Raw genomic sequence first — 16,953 nt, 5'->3', positions numbered from 1 at the left:
GTTTATATGGCGGGACCTAAAACCTTGGAGGAAGCCCAAGACAAAGCCTTGCAAGCCGAAGCTCCATATATGCCTTGGATGGTGGGCAAATCAAAGAATGAGAATCGAGATTCGTCCCAAAAGAAGAGGTTCAAAGAAGGATCTCAAGCAAGGAATGAGCCACAAGAAAAGAAGAACAACAAGTATGAGGATAAATCCCCATTGTACCAAAGAAGTTATCCCGCAAGCGACTCGAGGAGTATGGCAAAGAAGGCAAATGTTTCCAATGTGGAAAGAAAGGACACATGGCTGCAAAATGTTCTGATAGACCAAACCAAGAAGCCAAACCACCCCAAAGTAATGCATTGCCAAAAGAACTCCAACATCAAGATGATACACCACCAGAGAAGAGGCAACTTTTCAAAGCTTGGGGCAAGCTGCAAAGTGGCAAGCCAACCCGTGCTTATCCATTGCGATAGTGGTGCTACCCACCACTACATCCATCCTTGAGTGGTTGAAGCCATGAACCTCCCTCTGGATAGGTTCAGAACTCTAATTACTGTAGGTGCTGCTTTTGAAGGAATGTTGGCTAAGGTGACTGCTATTTTGGGAAAGCTTCGCTTACAGATTGGAGACTATGTGGATCATGAGAACTTTGTTATTGGCAAAGTTGGACATTGTGATGTGATTGTGGATATGCCTTAGCATAAGAAGATAGACCCGACCATTGATTGGGCTGGAAACAAGATTAGGTTTTCTTTTAAGGGCAAGAATGTAACTTCTAATGTAGGAGTTGAGGGGAACTCCATCCCACTTATTAGTCATGTACAAGTTCCTAAAGCAATAAAGCAATCGATTTCTTCGTACTTGATATATGTAAGAGATCCTAAGGAATCTGAGAGTGATGAGTCACTCTCAACTCTTGATCATGAAAGGAAAGATTTCCTAAAGAAGTATGAAGATTGTTTTGCAGATACTGTTCCAAGAGAGGTACCTTCAAAGAGACCGAAAGATCGTCAGATTGACATCATGCCAGGAAGCTCACCTCCTAACAGACCGCCTTATCGAGTGAGTCAGGCTCAACAAGAGGAGATTATGAAGCAAGTAACCAAGCTTTTGGAAAAGGGTTTGATTCGACCTGGTTCATAAAGGATGGTTCTTGGTGTATGTTGATTATAGGGCTCTTAACAAGATCACTGTAAAGAACAAGTGTCCTATCCCTAGGATCGATGATATCCTAGATAGATTGGATGGAGCCACTATCATTAGCGGGATTGATTTGAAGAGTGGTTACCATCAAGTCAGGATTGTTCCAAAGGATATTCACAAGACCGCATTCAAGACAACCTTTGGACTATATAAGTATTTAGTGATGCCTTTTGGTCTTACCAATGCCCTGGCTACTTTCAACTGAATGATGGAAAGAATATTTCAAGCACATAGAAAGTTTGCAACTACTTTCTTTGATGACATTATTGTGCATTCAAAGAATGAAGAGGAGCATCAAAAGCACTGCCGAAGTTGTATGTGAATGGCAAGAAGAGTGAGTTCTTTTTGTCAGAGATTCACTACTTGGGTCATATAATGTCTAAGGAAGGGGTCAGGATGGACCTAGATAAGGTCAAGGCTATAATGGAATGGCCAGAGCTAGACTAGTGTGCATGCAGTTCGAAGTTCCCTTGGCTTATGGTCTTACTACAAGAAGTTTATCAAGTGCTTTGCTGTGGTAGCAAGTCCACTACATGATTTAACAAAGAAAGCCGTGGGATTTTGTGGGCCAAAGCTGAAAAAGAATCCTTTAAAGCATTAAAGTTTTATGCTAGCAAAGGACCAGTATTGATTATTCCATATTTATTGAAGCCATTTATGGTAGAGCATGATGCCTCAAGAGACTGCATTGGAGCAGTCTTGAACCAAGAGGGCCATGCCGTGGCCATGCTTCTGTCTAGTTTTAGTAGAAGGTGAGTATGCATTTATTATATCTAACCCATGTCACAGGTTATGAAGAACATGTACCGTCAAGAACAAGGACATTGGTCAAAGAAAGGCATAAAGATGTTGCCAGAGGAGCAAAAAGCACCACATATATGAGGAAAGACCAGATGCACAACAGGGATAATACTACGATCATATGGAATATTTGTATCCCACAGTTGAGGACAAGTGTGATATAAGAGGGAGGGAATGTAACTATTTGGTCCTCCAAGCTCTTTTCGAATGATGGAACTCATGCTCCGATAGTTGGACAGGTTGATGGACACATGGGAAGAGAGATCCTTAGGTTGGCATACGAAAAAACACCAGAAAGCAAAAAGTCAAACTAAGGTGACCAAAAGTTGAGGGTACCATTGGAAGGAGGACATCGAATTGGATCAAAAAGCTAAAAGAAAAAGCAGCTCTAGGGCCAAAAAGCAAGGCCCTGAAGTTGTAAAAGCATAAATGAAGAACTTTGGCTATTATCAAAATTTTATAAAACAAAAGCAAAGAGGCAAAGCAAAAGCAAGGCAAGGCAAAAGCATGGACCCTCCATGAAGTATATAAGAAGCTTGTACCCTCATGGTGGAGCATAGAAATTCTTGGAGCTTAACTCTGTGGAAAGCAAGACTAATCTTGAGTATCATCATTCCCACTCTACCTCCGTACGACACCCAGCTCTTTCATCTTCCGTCGGCAGTAGCGCCTACCTCCAGGTTGCTTTGCCTGAGGCCCAGATGGTGGCAGTTCGGGCAGAGCTGAGTTCCATGGAGGAGAGGAGGGTGGAGTACAGATATCGTGTTGGAACTTCCTTTTGAACACAGGCTGGAGAGAGGGTCACTTGCGATTTCTTTGAGATCACACGCTCACGTAGGCGGAGGGATGGTATCCCTGGATTGCGTGGCCAAGATGGATCTATTGTTTCTAATCCCCCTTAGGTTCGAGCCATTGCCACATTTTTTAAGGTCTTTTTGGAGCCCCTCTTTGTAGGTGATGGATGCGAGGGATCGGGTTTGGTGACACATGAAAGAGGTGGCCCCTTGGTCCTCGAACCTTCTTGATGACACCCTTTACCTTAGAGCAGCTGGTTGAGGATCTGCAGGTGCTCCCACGGGGCAAATGCCTTGGGGAGGATGGGCTTCCGGTCTCCTTATTTCTTTGTCATTGGGATCATGGAAGGCGGCGTCAAAGCCACTTTCAATGAGATTATGGCCATGGGCTCGATGCCAGAGAGGCTGACTGAGGGTTTGATCCAGTTGATTCCCAAGGAGGGTGGAGACAGATTGGAGATTCGGTAGTGGAGACCCATCACCCTCCTAGGGACCACCTACAAAATCCTAGCCAAAACCATTAGTCGGCGCCTTTAGCCTTTCCTCCCCGACTTGGCACGCAGACAGGGTTTGTTCAGGTTCAGAGTATTATGGCATCTTCACATTCTAGGAGGCGACTGCCTCTGCTTGTTTGAAGCATTGGGATTTGATAGTGCTTCTTCTTGATTTTGAGAAAGCCTACTACAAGGTGGACTTGGGATTTCTGGAGGGACTATGTGCCAGATGGGATTTTTGGTGGAGTGGGTTCACAGTCCTTTATAAAAAAAACAAAGTTTCTATGCAAGTAGGATTTTTCCCATTGAGTTTATTTTTCTCTCTCGAAAAGCTATTTCACAAGACAACATCTCTAGAGTGGTTTCACGAGGTCTTTCATTCAAACCCAAATTCGTAAAGATAGACATGTATCCCATGTCTCAATTGGTCCATACAATTCAAAGCGATCTTCTAACTTATTTCCAGATGATCCAGGTGGTCTCAAGGGGAAACTTCTCTACTTAAAATGGCCATCCCTTCTTCGTACTGAAGAAATGGGAACGGTCACAAGGTCGTTATCTTGATTTAAGACTCAAGAAACGGCAGGCGTCTTACCGACCCACTTTTCTAAAGCGACCAAGGTCTAATGTTTTTGGACTCTATTCAGCCTCTCACAGTCACGTGCTCATCTAGGGGGCCTAGGCTCTAAGGTGATAGATTCCCTCTTTCTCATTCAGCGCAATAGGGCTGCCCTTCCTTTTCTTGTTTGTAGCTGAGGCCATGAGCAGTTTCCTCTTTGCCCAAGAGACCGGTTTACAGGGGCTGTGCCTACCTGTCCGCTCATAGGAGGAGTTGCTTGACTCAGAGTTTGCCGATGTCACAGGAGCATACTTGTCAGGAGATGTGAGGAATCTCCAAAGATTCGCCTCATAGGAGTTGCTTGACTCAGAGTTTGCCGATGTCACAGGAGCATACTTGTCAGCATACTTGTCAGGAGATGTGAGGAATCTCCAAAGATTCGCTAACGGGATAGAGATCTTTTGCTGTGCATCTGGTGCACAAATCAACTGGCACAAGTCGTGTGGATTTTGGGTTGGCTCCATGTCCACCCCCTCTTGGAGGCCAGTTGAGAATTTGAGTGGATCTTGAGCAGCATTGTTGTTTGTTATCTTGGATGCCATGTTGGTATTGACATTTCCCCAGAGCAGCAGCTAGCCTTCTTCTTCTGAGCATTCGGAGGAAGTTTTTATACTGGAGTTCGGCCTGGCTTTCCTTAGCTGACCGAGTCATGGTGGCAAAACAAGTTCTTCTTGCCACCATGTGGTACATCACTTCTTGGTGGGCCTTCTCTGGGGCATGCATTGGTTAGGTTCAGCGATTGATCCACAACTTCCTCTGGGCTGGTAGAGATGGGAGGCCCACGCGGGCCAAGGTGGTGTGGAGAGTAATCATTCAGCCTTGCCATCAGGGGGCCCTTGGCATCATCGATCCCTCTATTTAGAGTTGAGCCCTGCCGGGCAGGTTGATTGTTTGTGGACTTCTTCCAGGTGGTAAACCTTGGAAGTAGTTTCTCTTTCAGCCTGCAGTGTTGCACAAAAAACCTTTTCTGAGTGGTCCTTGGCCCTAGAGTACGAGATGGATCTTCACAGAGATGTGGGCCTGTGGCTTTAGCTCAGCATTCGAGGACAGATTTGCAGCCAGCCTCCTTCGAGCTTCGGACCACCTCAGACTGGCCCTGCAGCAGTCCTCCCGAGCTTCAGCAGAGGAGTGCCTTTGACAGCCCTTGATATGTAACTCTCCGGTCCAGCTACCTGGTGGTCACATGCTGGCTGCCTGTCCTTTTGTGTTGTGGGGAGCTCTGAGCTCAGCATGGGCCCAACGTAGTCCCTTGGGGATCGGTTACTTTTTGTACAGCTTCCCCCGGAGGCCCAGGCGGTGAGGAGCCTCACTGGGATATAAGGCAGAACAGACTTAGCCTTGACATCGACTCCGGAGTGGCTTACCCTGATCCCGGATCTCTCTCCCCCCACCACCCCCCCCCCCCCCCCCCCCCCCCCCCCCCCCCCCCCCCCCCCCGTGACTGGGAGTGTTCACTAGACATGACATACCTTTGGCAGTGCATGGTATTGATGAGAGTTCAGCCTTACTCACGTATTCTATCAGACCTCACGGCAGGCTTGTCACAGCAGAGCCCCCTTTCGAGGATCTCAACAGATGCACTCTGAGAGTGTGGGTGATTGGTTTCCACAAGCATGGTTGGTACATCAACCCTCCACCGGCCAAGGTGGCCAGAGAGGGTTTTTGGCAGTTATGGTTATGGGAGGGCCGCCTGCTCACGTGCCTTTGGTGGGACCCATGAGAGTGGACATGGCAGGATCCTTTTGCTAGAGAGGATGCTCTCGGCACCCCCTTCTTTGCTTACTACATAGCATGGCTGAGTCATAGGTTTCAGATGCCTGAGATTGAGGGTGGGCACTGGCAGTCCAAGGGCCTCCCTTCTCAGTTCTTCCAAAGTTTTGGAAGAGGTTGTGGGACAGTTTTCAGCCGCGGAAGATTGCACTCTTTCTGTGTGGCGGTTAACTATGGACGAGAAGGAGTGGGTTAGCACTCATCGCCCATGTACCGAGGTCTGACCATCATAGCACGAGGCTACAACAATACAGTAACCCAATCAGCATCCTCATTTATATAGCTTTTTCCAATAAATTATTCACCCATAACTCACTTATGAATTATTTATAGGTCTTGACTCTTATAATCAGCTTGCATTCCTAATCCTTGGGTCCCCTAGCCCCTACATTACATCGGCTAATCCTACAGTTAGCATCAGGTACAATAACAGATGTAACCCTCTTGAATGATGTATTGGTGTTGTTAGTTTTACATGGTGATCATGTGCTGTGTAGATGGTGACTAATGCAAATAAGAAAGAGAGAACAATGGGAAGTGTACAGAGAGAAAGTATTGCACCACTCAATGATGATTAGGTTGATGTAAAGCATGCTTTTATAGCCTTAGAGGCTCATCTGAATGACATAACTGCTTATGTCAGGGAGGTATAATATCTAGATATATCCTAGCCACTCTAAGAGTGGGTTCACACCTACTCACCCTCAGACACGAGTGTTCATACACATACAACTCTGAATATCCAACAAACTCCCCTTCGGAGTGAAGGTGGAGATGCTTGAGATAACCTACATTAGCCATGCCGATTCGGGCTCTAACCGCAACATGTGATACAAAAGATCATAGTGTGCCAAGACCTGAAACTCTCCTGTCAAGCTTTGATATAAGAGCTTGACCACTCATGACTATGCCTACATTAGTTCCCTAAAGCAATCCCCCATGAACCTTAGTAGGGATATGTTGAAAACAAGGAGTCTTTAATAGAAAACAAGGTTCACAAGAATGAAAAACATACACAAAAGTATTTTATTTATCAGATTTTGGGGGACATCTTGGGCCAAGAACCCTTGACTCTCACACACAAAGAATAGCTCAGAAGGTCCAATCATAATCTTCCTTATTGAGAGAAAGATTATTTGTTGTTGTGAATGCTTTGTCTCTTGTTGTTGTGGATGCTTTTGCCGTGTCTTCATCTTCTTCTTCTTGGACAAGGTTGGCATGTGTCTTTTCTTGTTCTTTGGCCATCCTTTTAAAGCATCAATCCTCTATGTGTGCCGAGCTTCTTGTAGAAGTTGCACTTGGAGGTTTCCCCTTTTTCTTTCCTTTTTGTGAACATGGCATTTTTCGTTGGAATGTAGCTTTTTCTTGTTCTGTGAGGCGACTTTCTCATCTATAAGGACGGCTATCATTTCATCCTATGACATTTCTCAAGAAGGTACAATCAAGGTTTCGAAGTATTTTGAAACCCCTTCTATGCTCGATAGAAGTATCGATTTCATATCATCTTCATCAACGTTTGCCTTAAGGTTGGCAAGTTGCTGAAAGATTGACTCTAAATTGCTCAAGTGTTCTCCGAGGGTAGTACTTCCATTCCTTTTTAATTGAAAAACTTTTGCTTGAGAAATACCTTGGAGTTATTTATTTTGTTACCAAATAAATTCCAAGTTTTTCCCACACCTCCTTGGCTGATTTGTCAAAATCCACGTGGTGGATGAGACTATCTGCAAGGCCAAGATTAGAAAAGCCCCAAACTGTTGCTACTTCATAGGCCTTAATTTTGGCCTAATTTTGAAAAGCCCTAAATTTTGGTGAGGGTGGTAGAGACTTCAATTAGATTTCTACCTGATTCATGGAGAGCCCCAAATCTGTGATAAATGTATCATTGTGGTTTGATTCAGCTGGAGGCGATGACACACAAGCATAGCATGGCAAGACGGGATCGCAGGCAGGTGGACATGAGGTAGCGTCGGGCGGCGGTGGCAGAGATGATTCAGCGCCATCTGGCAGGGATGAAGTGAGTGCTGGCTGGTGGAGATGATGCAGTGCCAGCTGGCAAAGATGAAAGGAGTGCCGGCTGGTGGAGATGATGCAGCAGGGGTGGTGCCCTGCTGGAGAGCTGCACACGAGTGGCACGGGCTGAGTGAAGCCGAGACTGGCAGTGGGGGTGTGGCATCTGAAGTGCAGACACAGAGGGAGGTCGATGCCATGACTATGGTGTTAATGATCAGGGTTTTCTTTCAGCAGCACAGAGAATGGGGCTCTGATGTTTTGTTAGTTTTATATGGTGATCATGTGCTGTGTAGAAGGTGACTAATGTAGATAAGAAAGAGAGAACAATGGGAACTGTAGAGAGAGAAAGTAAAAGCTTCTCCAAGTACAATGCTTTTATAGCCTTATAGGCTCATCTGAATGACATCACTGCTTATGTCAGACAGGTATAATATCTAGATATTACACACACTTACCCACACACGTAAGTGATTGTTCACACATATACAACTCGGAATATCCAACAGGTGTCCCACACACTTATTAGACCCATTGGTTGGGTGGACGGGTACCTGTTTTGTCAAATGTCTAGGTCTAGCTGTCAAATGTCTAGGTCTAGGGTGCCCTAGTATGTGTAGAATCATCTGAAGAATGGAAACTAGCAATACTAAGAGGGGGGGATCATGGACGCTGAGGGGCCATGGCTGTCCACAGTCAATTGGCCAACCCATTTGGGTAGGCAGAGGGCCAAGGGAGGTGCCAAGGTCTGGAGGGCACGTGTGAAACACAATGCATGAATTTATTTGTTCATTCTTCTGTGTTAACACCTTTACAGTATGAGTAGTCTTACAATCTGCGTATAAAACTTCAAGGCACTTCACTCAAGCCTTATTAAGCACATGGGTTGGCTCACTATTTGATTTCAAGTCTTTCGGCTCTTATAACACTCGTGACTCAATTGAAGTCATTATTGAACAAAAAGGACAAAACAAGCACTTGGGTTTTCTAACTTGGTCTGTGTGTATTTGATGTGGGCCTTAAACCTTTAAGGCACACTTCTTGTGTATCATACAACGCTGTGGGTTGGCTTCTTATTTGATTTCAGGTCTTGCTTTGGCTACACACAATAGAAGTCACTGTTTAAAAACTGGAAAAACAAGCACTTAGGTTCTCTAACTTGGTCGGTACATGTCTCGCAGCTATCCGAAATTGCCATCCCACATTATGTTGCAGCTACCATTTTTTCTGCCCAAAATGGTTTGAGAGAAGAGTTTATTAGAAATGCTCGACTTCTTGCTGTTATGAGCTGTACCTTTGGACTATTCAGGTAATTACAAATCTCTTTGCGCACCCCCCCCCCCCCCCCCCACAAATCCTCCCTTCCCTCTTTTTCTTCCCCCCCCCCCCCCCCCCCCCCCCCCCGGGGAAGAATAATCCCCTTCCTCTTCTATTTTGCGCAAATTGCTAAAGTATGTGACACACGAGCCAGTTCAAAAGGTGTGTAATCTCATTATTTACACTTTTATTATATTACAGTGGGTTGCGGGGTGGATGTTTTGGTGTTGCAAATCAAATTCTGGTAAGACTCTGTTCTCTCAGCTAAGAGCTAGATTTGTCTTCTAAGTCGGTTATGCCAAGCTTGATGTAAAGAGATTCACCTTGACTATGTTCTTGTTGTCTTTTAACATGTGAAATCATGACATTTCCCTTCCAGGTGCAGCGAATGAGAGAGAGACTCTTTTTCACTATGCTAAGCCAGGCAGGTCTTTGCTCATCTTGTGTGCTAGTCCAAGAAAACATGTGGGCTTTTTTCCTTCTTATCGAGAGTTAGCCATTTGGCAGGACATTGCTTTTTTTGACACAGAGGCAGTAGGGATCCTCACTAGCAGGCTGGGGTCAGACTGTCAGCAAGTCTCGCGGATCATCAGCAATGATCTAAACATTATGCTTAGGAATGCTTTGCAGGTAATATTTGTTTTCAAGTCTAGGGATGGCATAGTATGTATTATATGTTATGCATAAGAAAAGCTGACTGGTTTTGAGGCTGTAGCAGACCTCATAGCCCTCCTTCGTATGGTCCTATGCTTATTATGCTTGTTATTTTTCAGGGATTAGGGTCTCTGCTGTATCTGATGACAATATCAATGCCATTGGCATTGTCCACGGTGACTATTTGCTCGATTATGTGGTGCATTATGACTTTATATGGGCGGTATGCCACTGTACTAGCTTGGACCCAAATCAACACGTTTCAAGCTTATTTAAAATATGGTTATTTGTAAAAGGCAGATTCAGCCAGTCACATTTGTTTCTTGCAGATATCAGAGGGTGGCTGCAAAGTCTGCTCAAGATTTAGTTGCTTCAGCCAATGAGGTTGCAATAGAAACAAACCTGTTTTTGATGTATGTTACTAGGAACTTCGTCGGGAAAACATAACCAGGGTTATCTATGCAACTATGGTATTTACTGTGGTTGATTTTATCAGGTTGCAGAGGAAAGTCTTTCCCTAGCAAGGGTAATCCGCACATTTGGAACTGAGAAACAAGAGATTTCAAGGTGAAGGTTGTTCTTTTTTTCTTTGTTTGTCAGCTTAGCTTATCCTGATTTGTTGTCCACTCTTGGGGTTCACCATCCCTTGAGCCTGCCACCACCTCAAATGATAGATCTTCGCTTAAAACATTACTGTCTCCAACTCACTTTCTTGTGCAACTGTTTGAAAGTGTTGCAATTAATGTGGCTCTAACCTGCAGCTGAGCACATGCTTTGCTGTGTGCAGGTATAGTAAGTGGTTAAAGCAACTGGTTGATATCAATCTCCGCCAAAATGTGGCCTATGGTTTTTGGACTTGGAGTTCTAATACTCTCTACAATGTAACTCAAGTAAGCATGCTATATCTCAGCTTTTGAGATGTATTAGGAAGTGAAAACAAGTATGCTAAGAATTGGTAACCATGCTATGTGTCTTTGCATAAGCACCCTGATATCCTTTTGTCTGTTGGGATGAACATTTATAGATGTTTTTCTTATGTCCAGGGCTGGTTTTGTAGGTAGTAGCATTGGTCATCGGGGGAAGTTACGTGTTGATGGGTAAAATCTCTGCCGAGCAGCTTACTAAGTTCGTCTTGTATTCTGAGTGGGTTGTACATTCGACTTGGTGGGTTGGAGATCATTGGGCTTCATTGATGCAGTCGATTGGTGCTACTGAGAAAGTCTTTGAGTTAATGGATTTGCTGCCATGTAAACAGCTCACTAGTCAAGGTACACCAAGCCAACATCCGATAAAGTCTCAAGTAGTCATCATTTAATTATAACTCATAATTGAGTGTTTAATTTCAAAGTTGTACCCTCTTTTTTACTGTTCTTATTTTTGTAAAATTAAGCCGGCTGGGAGAGCCCTTGATGGCCAGGCAGCTTTATATAGTTCCCCAAACATCAGAAATGGTCTTCATGCCTGCAAAATACTTGAAAGCGAACATGGATAACGTGCATATTCTCTTTTGGTGGAATCACCCAATTTGACGTGTGAGACACTGAAAGATTGCGAGGGCCCCCACCAAGGACTGGTGTATTAGCTTTATTCAATGATGAAAAAGACTTGACTTCTTGGAGATTCCTTGGCTGTAAATCTGCAGCCTGAAGATGACCTAGTTTTGACTTTCAAGTTCACCTTTCTTTGGTTCTCCCCTTGGCTGACTTGGCCCTTGGAGTTCTTCAGCACTTGCGAATAATGAGATGATTTGACCTTTGACAAGACTATGTTTATATAGGGCAAAAAACCGCTGGTTGGTGAGCATAAAAGGCTGTCGGCCTGTTCATACAGTCCGACAACCTGAATATTATCATAAAGGTTGGTGCCTTTCACATGTGGGCCATCAGGGCTGCTGCCTGCCTTGTGCTCATAGTAGCAACGAAACCCGTTTCAAATCATATGAAACCGACCGAAACTTTTACAAAACGTTTCAGAATATGAAACTCGTTTTTTATTCACCTAAAATTTTTAATTTTTAAGGCCCAAAAATCTTACATGCCAGTTTTTTACATACGCATTTCCGAAACGCATTTTTTCTTGTTGCTTGCTACTCGACTTGCACGTGCACGTCCTTTCTTACCTGCCGATGACTGGTCGACCATCTTGAGAAGGATGCTTCAGCCTTGGCCATCTCAACAAGGACGCTTGAGCCTTGGTCATGGCCTAATTACATATTTTCATGTATATTCTATATTGAAAAATATATATATATTTTGCATTTTTTGTATGAAACTTTTTTTGGACGTTTCAAAAAAATATGAAACTTCTGAAACCTTTTTGAAACCCGTTTCAAATCAGGTGTTTCTGAAATTCCTGGTAGCTATGCTTGCGCTTCTGCCCATAAGGCTGGCCGACCATGGCCTGGCTGCTCAGAAGTTGGGCCGACTGTGGCCTAAGCCTTTTAGAGGCTGGCCGACTGTGGTCCATGCCCTCCAAGGGCTGGCCGACTGGGCCTATGCCGAGGGGCTTGGGTGGGCCAAAGCCATGGCCCATGGGCTGTCCCAAAGTGGCCAAGTGTAGGGCAGCATGGGTTTACCAAGTGTAGGGCAGCATGGGTAAACCCATGCTGCCCTACACTTGGGCATGGTAAACCTATGCCCTATAAGGGCTGGCCAACTATGCCTAGGGCCGTGGGTGGGCCAAAGCTATGGGCCATGGGCTGTCCCAAAGTGCCCAAGTGTAGGGCAGCGTGGGTAAACCCATGCTGCCCTACACTTGGGCAAACTCATGCCCAAATGTAGTGAGCAAACCTATGAATGCAAAAAGCAGATAATGCCCAAGTGTAGGGCAGCATTTATTGATATCCTAGGCTGCAAGCCTATCAATGCCTGGAACACCCTGTCATCATTCTAAAGGGTGACTCACAATATGGACTGGCACTGCTCCATGTGCATACATGCATGCCTGACATAGTCACAGGGGACGGAAGGGACGAGTGCTTGGAATGGAGGGACGCCGAAACGGGACGGACCGGCGACGGGAACGGCAGGGGACGGACGGATGTCCCCTAAGAAGTGTCACTCACAGGGGACGGGGACGGGGACGCCGGTGGGGGACGGTTCTATGAGGGGACGGCAAGGAGCCGTTTGCGCGTTTTTCTACCGTTGCGCTCGCCGTTTACAGCCGTTGCAGTCGCCGTTTCCAGCCGTTGCAGTCGCCGCTTGGCCGTTTATGGCTTGGGCCTTGGCCTTGGGCCTTTGAGGCTTGGTCCTCTCTCTCTCTCTCTTTCCCTTGAGGCTTGCCTCTCTCTCTTGCCTATCTATATAAGAACAAGCCTCTACAAGGCTACAAGCACACACAACTTTCAAGCTTTCAAGCTTCTTCTTAGTTCTAGCTTCCAACTTCCAAGTTCCAAGCCTCTCACACAAGGCCCGTGGGTCGCCGCCCTACTATCTAGTCTCTCTCTCTCTCTCTCTCTCTCTCTCTCACCTCTCCCTCAAGCCTCTTGAGTCTTGAGTCTTCCAACTTCCAAGCCTCTAGGCTCTCGGCCTCTCTCTCTCTCTCTCTCTCTCTCTCTCTCATTCTTCAAGGCTCAAGAGTCAAGCCATCTTTCAACCATGGCATCCTCCTCATGTGCCGGGGCTTCCCGTAGAAGGACAATGGGATGGACATGGTGGGAGGAGGTTAACTACACCCCATCCGCTCACGGAGGCGGTTCTCGGCCATGGGTATGCAAGCTTTGCCCGTACCGGCGAACGGGTGGCACCGACAAAGTGCGAGCCCACCTCTTGCATGAGAGTGGGCATGAAGTGAGGTTTTGCACGAATGTCACGCCCGAGAAGAGACGGGAACTTCTTGACAAGCTTAGCGTCTATGAGGTGGTCGAAGCGACAAGAAGGACACCATGAGTAGCCGTGGATCCCGCGACGATGGGGAGAGGAACTCAAGCCTCTACAATGGAGTCATGTGGTGGATCGGGATCATGCACACCATCACCTTCACCATCAAGTCGGAATGTTACTCCATCCACGAAATTGGAACCCCAAGTTGAAGGAGGAGGTGGATATGGCGGTGGCCCGCTTCTTCTTCCACGACCACATTGCCTTTCAAGCGGCTAGGTAAGTGCAATCGATCATTGCCAATTCATCATTCATGTTTTCATCATCCTAGTCTCCTTCTCATTAGTAAATTACTTTCTTGAATAGGTCAGAATACTTCAAGGTCATGGTTAAGAAGATTAGGGAGTATGGCTCAACCTATACGCCCCCCTCATCTGAGAGCTTGCGCACTACATTGCTCGAGAAGGAGAAGCGCATTGTAGAGCAAGCGGCCGACAACACAAAGTGGCAATGGGAGAGGAACGGAGTCTCCCTCATTGTGGATGGATGGAGTGATACCCGCAAGAGGAGTATTCACGGCGTGGTTGCATATTCCCGCGGAGAGATGTACTTCATCTCATCTCATGATGCATCCGGCACTGGGAAGAGCGCGGATATGCTTGCGGCGGAGTGGGCTACCACCATGGAGATCGTTGGCCCCGAGCATGTAGTGGGCTTTGTTGCGGGTGGGGAGCCTTCCAATAGGGTGGCGGGAGCTATTCTCCAAGGTATGTATGGACACGTCACAGTGTCCTTTTGTATGGCTCATTGCCTAAACAACCTCCTCAAGGACATCGGGGCATTACCATGGATCAGCCCGCTCATTGAGGAGGCCAACACCATGGTCTCCTTTGTCCTCAACCACCAAAGACTTAGGCATGAGTTCAACAAGAGGTCCTGTCTCTCTCTCCTCAAATATTCTGACACCCGGTTTGCCTACAACTTTCTCATGTTGGGCCGGTTGAAGGATTGTAGCGGTGCTTTGAGGGGGCTTTTCCTTAGCGACGAGTTTGTCGCCATGCAAGAGTCCCATACAAACACTGGCCAAGAGTGTAGGCTACGGGCGGATGACGCCTCTTGGTGGGAGCGTGTGAAGACCACAGATGCTATGGTGAGGCCCATAGTCCACCTATTAAGGATTGTAGACGCTATGCAACCATGCATAGGCAAGGTCTACGAGGCCATGGATCGCATGATAGAGAAGTTGAAAGACTTCGTGCCTGACGAAGACAGATACGAGGAGATCCATGCCTTATGTTTAGGAAGGTGGAATTCCTACTACTCTCCATTGCATGCAGCAGCTTATGTGGTGGACCCAGAATTCCAAGGCAACAAGCAGGAGAGCGACCGGGAGGTGAGCGCTGGATGGAGGATCATCTTGGATCGTCTTGTGCCTGATGCATCGGTTAGGCGCAAGATCAGGGACCAGCTTTCAATGTACAGGTCATTTCATGGCTCCTATGGCTGTCATGATGCACAGGTTGACCGCTCCAAAGTTGGTGCTGCTCTATGGTGGGAGGACTTTGGTTCGGATGGACCGGAGCTGCAGCAGCTTGCCATCCGCATACTTAGCCAGGCCGTCAGCTCCTCTTGCTTGGAGCAACTTTGGAGTACCTACAGCCACATTGCCTCTAGGAAGAGGAACTGACTCGGGGTAGAGTGTGCCAATGACCTTGTCTTCGTCAGCGCGAACTTGCGAATGCTTTGCAAGAGCGTGACCAAGAAGGCAGATTCCTTCACCGAGTGGGAGATGAGTCAACAAGAAGAGCAACAAGAGGATGAGGTGCAGGAGCAGCATGGCAGTGAGGATGAAACTTAGGATGAGCTTGATGCTTCTTTGGCACAAGCTACCCATGACCATGAGGCGAGCACTTCACGTGGATGATCATTCATGGATCATGATTCATGGGCCTTACTACTTAGCTCTAGCCTCTAGTCTTCAGCACTTTTTTGTCATTGACTCATTTGAGTCCGTCCATGTATTCTGCCTCCTTAAGGCTTAGTCCTGACTCATTTTGTATCTACTTAATTATTAATATGACTCAAAAGTTTACCATTTTAGTGTAAATTTGTGCTCATTTTGATGTACTTCCAAAGTAGAATAAGTGTAGAGTAGGAAAAAAAAAAGTATTTATTGAGTGCCGTTCCCTACTTATGGCCATCCCCCGTCCCGTCTCCGTCCCCCGTCCCTTGTGACTATGATGCCTGACCAAGACAATGTACAGAATTGTACACGTGACCCTGGACGCTTAGAGTGGAACCCTGGCTGACTTGTCCCGGACTAGGGCTCAAAAGGGACTGGTTACCACTCCAGGTCTTGTACCTGCTGTATAGATATGTCCACGTGGCATCCAAGTGCGAGATGCACGTGACAGTTTAAAGGCCAGGAAGATGTCTGCTTAGTGGAAATCTTGCGTTATTGCTTGAATTGCTACTTCTCAATTGGGAAACATGACCAGAACCCAATGATTTGGAAGCAGTACATGAATGCAAAGCAGATGTTGAAGACGAGATTGGAGTACCCCTAGAGAGCGTAAGTGTTCCCTCCCTCCTTCAGAAACCTAGGAAACCCACGAGTCTTCATTTCACAACGAGGGACTATTGGGAACTGATTGAAAGTATGAGAGGCATTGAAGTTGAATAAGAAAAAGAACAAAAAAGAAAAGCAAGAAGCGAAACTTGAAAAGTGAAAATCCAAAATCTAAAAGCATCTCATGGGTCAGAGCACAGGAGTGGCTACTAACCTTTGGAATCTGAGCTCTATAGCTCTCTAAAGGAGCTTTCATGTCTGTACAATCATGCAATATGAAAAGTGAAAATTTTAAAATCTAAAAGCATCTCATGGGTCAGAGCACAGGAGCGGCTACTAACCTTTCGAATCTGAGCTCTATAGCTCTCTAAAGGAGCTTTCATGTCTGTACAATCATGCAATATGAAGTGGTTAATGCATGCTTCATTGACATCCCCTGTTGTAATTGGAATAGCTGTGCTTGTGCTGATTGCTCTGTCGCTCTTCACAAAACTCATTTTGATGTGTCTCTTGGATCAAGGATCTTTTTGGTTTCCTGGAAAGAGATCTTTCTATCAGTTACCAAGAAAAACAGCCATAATGGGGCTAAGTACAAACTCGGCTCCACATGGGGAAGTGAGAGTCAAGAAACATAAAAAGGGGAGAGCATGCTGTTCTCCTCTGGATCAAGGGCCTTGCATTGATGTATGCTTTACAATCAGACATGCAGACCTATATGCACACATGAGTACATGGATATGTTCCCGTTTGCACATGTATGCAGGCTTGAATCTACATAAGTAGTTATGTGCGTGCCTACATAGAAAGAAATGAGAAACACAGACACACGCCAACATGTAAAATGATTCTCTGACCAACATTTCTGATGTGTTGCAGGTTTGCGATTGCCTGACTTCAAAGGAAACATACAGTTTGAGGATGT

At 46.0% G+C, this 16,953-nt stretch overlaps 1 protein-coding gene across 2 annotated transcripts in view; it reads left to right on the top strand.

Annotated features, from left to right (window-relative positions):
• ABCB26 (transporter associated with antigen processing protein 1) overlaps nucleotides 1-16,953 on the top strand; it is a 41,355-nt gene that overhangs the window by 8,350 nt on the left and 16,052 nt on the right. For both annotated transcript variants that reach the window (XM_086812657.1, XM_086812664.1), the window contains 10 exons: nucleotides 8,855-8,982; nucleotides 9,192-9,234; nucleotides 9,370-9,414; nucleotides 9,498-9,620; nucleotides 9,764-9,867; nucleotides 9,974-10,028; nucleotides 10,141-10,211; nucleotides 10,432-10,534; nucleotides 10,702-10,912; nucleotides 16,908-16,953. The exon at nucleotides 16,908-16,953 is cut by the window's right edge and continues 28 nt beyond it. In XM_086812657.1, the coding sequence (XP_086668783.1) occupies nucleotides 8,855-8,982; nucleotides 9,192-9,234; nucleotides 9,370-9,414; nucleotides 9,498-9,620; nucleotides 9,764-9,867; nucleotides 9,974-10,028; nucleotides 10,141-10,211; nucleotides 10,432-10,534; nucleotides 10,702-10,912; nucleotides 16,908-16,953 (929 nt within the window). The remainder of the gene's footprint in view (nucleotides 1-8,854; nucleotides 8,983-9,191; nucleotides 9,235-9,369; nucleotides 9,415-9,497; nucleotides 9,621-9,763; nucleotides 9,868-9,973; nucleotides 10,029-10,140; nucleotides 10,212-10,431; nucleotides 10,535-10,701; nucleotides 10,913-16,907) is intronic.

The sequence above is a fragment of the Cibotium barometz genome, chromosome 2 (assembly GCF_041138505.1).
Source record: "Cibotium barometz isolate CiBa-2024 chromosome 2, ASM4113850v1, whole genome shotgun sequence".
Classification (NCBI taxonomy): domain Eukaryota; kingdom Viridiplantae; phylum Streptophyta; class Polypodiopsida; order Cyatheales; family Cibotiaceae; genus Cibotium; species Cibotium barometz.
Note: the sequence above shows the minus strand (reverse complement) of the source record. Positions and strands in the feature narration are given on the sequence as shown.